The sequence below is a fragment of the Embiotoca jacksoni genome, unplaced genomic scaffold (genome assembly GCF_022577435.1).
Source record: "Embiotoca jacksoni isolate LCO1_2020_lvr unplaced genomic scaffold, fEmbJac1.0.p SCAF_23, whole genome shotgun sequence".
NCBI lineage: Eukaryota > Metazoa > Chordata > Actinopteri > Embiotocidae > Embiotoca > Embiotoca jacksoni.
Window position 1 is genome coordinate 4,516,359 of NW_027185374.1, and position 3,745 is coordinate 4,520,103.

Sequence of the window (3,745 nt, forward strand, 5' to 3'; positions counted from 1 at the left end):
GGCTTCTCGCATACCCTCGTGGTAAGATATGCTCGTTCTTATCACTGGCGACTGTTGCCTTGAACTTATATATGGACTCCGCTGATCATGTTGAGAATTCCACAGCTCTGACAACAAAAACCATGCCACGGTAACAGTCGCCTATCGCCGCCTGCCGCCCTGAAGGCACCGGATTGGATCATCTGATTGACTGGCACATTCCTCCGCATTTCCCATTGGCTCGGCTGTAATAGACCCGTGACCGCGCTCCAGTAAAACACACCGAAGGAGGAGCGCGTCGGCTGAGGCGGAGCTCTCCTTGGTACTTAAATGGAGCTGGTGCTGAAAAGAGTGAAGTACTTGCTCGCACGACAGCCGGAGCGCCCGGTGCGCGGTGCGAAGAGTGAGGGACAGCGTGTGAAGAGAGAGAACAGAAAAACAGAAAGAAGGAGAGCAGGGGACCGTGCAGCCCTCTGCACCAATGGACCATAAGGATATTTAACCATTTGCCCTGGGAGCGCACAGGTATCCATTTTCCCCCACTTTTTTTTTTTTTTAATCTTGCACTGTGCGTAAAGACACCAGATTGGCTTTTATTTACTGTGGCTTCTCTTTCCTACTTCTTTTTAAGCATCAGCTGCCAGCCTCACACTATTGTCCATTGTTTCCCTTCTTCCTTTGCTTGACAATCACAGGGTTTTTTACATTGGACTGGAATTAATGATTCACTAATGTGCGTAAAGAGAGCAGGGGGCAGTGGATCATTGATTGTATTAGTGTACTCTTTCGTCTCAATCATACGGAAGAGCTCTTCTCCCTCTGTGTAGGTGACTGCTGAGAAGTGCTAAGTGCTTTCTTCGACTCTCCTACTGAGCAAAATTATTTCAATGCAGTCAAGCGTTTGTGCACAATGTGTCTTGTTTTGTGAAAGGTGAATGTATTACTTGACGCTGTATTTTTACGCTGTGACACCCTTCTATCCATCTCATGCTCTCTCCAAATCCCTGTCAGACACCGCAGTCCATGCCTCTGCCTTGTCAGGTCATTGATGGGAAATCAACTGGATCGGATCACCCACCTCAACTACAGCGAACTGCCCACGGGGGATCCGTCCGGGCTGGAGAAGGACGAGCTTCGAGTCGGCGTCGCCTACTTCTTCTCTGACGAAGAGGAGGAGGTGGACGACCGCACTCCATCCGACTGCGGCTTCACCAAAGACCACAGCTCGGCCGAGGAGGGACCCTTCTCGGTCAGCGAGGTGGAGTACTCAGCCTTCTGCTCCCAGGAATGCATCTTCTCCAAGCTGCGGGAGAACGAGGACTTGAATGTGTACTCGGCCAAAAGTTTGCTTACTATGTGCAAACCGGGGGACCTGCTGGAGCTGGTGGCCACCGCGCAAGCTCCCCACTGGGTCATCTTCGAGCAGGACGACCAGGTCATTCATCTGCACAAGGGCGAAATACGCAAGGATAGCCTGCTTGAGATCAGCAGCGGTCGCCATGGGAGAATAGTCAACAATCGGTTTCGCTTTCGACCGCTTCCCCCTGACCTGGTGATGCAGAACGCAGCAGGACACCTGGGCCTGAGCAGCGAGGAGATATGCTGGACCAACTCGGAAAGTTTCGCAGCCTGGTGCCGCTTTGGGAAACGGGAGTTCAAAGCCGGGGGAGAGGCGCACTCAGCGGAGCAGCAGTACTTCCTCAAAGTGCATCTGTCCGGCAGCGGGGTGCACACTCTGGTCTTTCGCAGCCTGGAGGACATGATCCGGGAGAGGAGGCGAGTGGACGCCAGTGGAATTCTCAAAGAGCTGTCTTTGGTTAACGGGGGCAAGGAGTGATCAGGAATTCCGTTTGATATCGTCTCCTCCACCGCCCTCCCTGCCTCCTCTAACCAAGGCGCACGGACGCACACTTTTGTGCACACACAAACGTACTCGCACACAAGCACACAGACGCGCACACATGCAAGGACCTGTTGGGTTTGGACTGTCTGTTTGTTACGGATGGACCCGGGCTGTCTGGAACAGGCGCACTGTGGAATTTCCATCAGACTGCAGAGTGTTGAGAAATGAGAGAGCGCGGCCATATAAACAGACAACGCCCCTTCATATTAGAATTCGTGCTGAGTGGGACACACGATTTCTAACAACTCATTGCCCCGAAAAGCGAAATCACCTTTACGACCCCCACATAGCGCACACGGCTCGGTTTGGTTTCTGTTTAATTTCCCGGGATAATGGAATTGGCCCCTTCACTGCATAGGGTGCCTGCTGCAGCAGACCAGACGGTGAGACCGGGAGAGGGAGATATTAGGGGGGGTGGGGAGGAGATATTAAGGGGTGGGGGTGGGGGGGGGGGGGGGGGGGTTGAAAGATAGGATTTGGGATGGCTCTCGAAAAGTCTCCCTTCTATTTTTTTACTGTTAGCTTTAAGACCGGGACAAAACACAACACAGATCCAAGCCACTGATTCATAGACCTCTGACAGTCCCAGCTGGCTACGCAGTTGCCTAAACAAAGCATTTTGGCTTGATCAAGCTCCCCTCTTTGCCATATCAAAAGTATTGTCATTTTCACAATGCTGCCATCCTGCTTCACAGCACTGGATGTATGTGTAAATTGTATTCATATATTGATTTCAATTTGAGTCCCTTATTTTTGTATTTAAGTTTAGTGGATTTAACCCTGATCTTTTTTTTGGTTCAAATAAATGGAGGTTGAAATATGAAAATAAGAACTTGGTCTATCAGGTGTTGTTTGGTCACACATGCACACACACACATGATCTCTCACTCTCTGTCTCTCTCTCTCTCACACACACACACAGAGATAAATTAATTATTAATGTTCTAGTGCCTCCTGACATGCCTCAAGCCAAATAGGCTTCATATATCTCCTCAGTATTTGGAGGCTGTAAAATGGTCATTTGCATCAAAACCCATAAAGGCTTCATGAAAAATCCATATGGGGTCTGGGAGCTACAGTGTGTAGGAAGCTGTATAGACTGAAAATACAGTGTTTGGTCACAAGCTATAATTCTTTGTGTGGGGTTTATCCCGTTGGTATTTAGACATTCACAAACATGCTGATCTCTTTGACTGTATGTTTTTCCAGCTTGTCAATGGAATTACCAAAGTTATGCTAGCATCTTATTTTACATCTGTTGTGAAGACGATGTCCTCCACATACTGCTTATCATGGAGAAACACACTGTGTTATTATGACACCCGTGTTGTATGAGGGTGCAGTGGCTTTATCTCTGGATTAATGTTATTACTCCTCTGCTAGGAGCGTCAGACAGTGCCTTTATTTTTTGTGATTGTGATCTGCTGTGTCAGTGAAGGTGGGATCAATCACCTCAAGACACCCATCTGCCTTCTCTTGTCTCTTTACTTTTGCGTAATTACATCTGAAAGACGAGATTTATGGCAAGGTTTTTGCCATAATCTGTATCTCTGCTGAGCCTGCTGCACATGTGAATCTTTTGTGACTGTATACACAAATGAATGGCCACCATGCCCAATAGTGGAGATGACGAGGGTTTCAAAAATGTTATATCGTCACTATACAGCTTATCTGATTGAATCCTCACCCTCAGGAACTTTTGATTTTGTCTGTAACGTGGTCATAAATATGAGAGCTGATATTGTTTTGGCTAAAGCTAACTGAGGGGAATGGCAGACAAAGAGTTGGTGTGTGACAGAAAGAGAAAGAGAGAGAGAACGAGAGTGTGCAGGTGAACCAGCTTGCATGCAGTGTTACCGTGTG

General features: G+C 48.4%; 1 protein-coding gene across 1 annotated transcript; it reads left to right on the forward strand.

Moving 5' to 3' along the window:
* Positions 1 to 351: 351 nt before the first annotated feature.
* lratd1 (LRAT domain containing 1) lies at positions 352 to 2,312 on the forward strand. Its single transcript, XM_069158354.1, has 2 exons — positions 352 to 504; positions 991 to 2,312. The coding sequence occupies exon 2, from the start codon at positions 1,028 to 1,030 to the stop codon at positions 1,814 to 1,816; it is 789 nt and encodes a 262-aa protein (XP_069014455.1). The 5' UTR covers positions 352 to 504; positions 991 to 1,027; the 3' UTR covers positions 1,817 to 2,312.
* Positions 2,313 to 3,745: the final 1,433 nt, after the last annotated feature.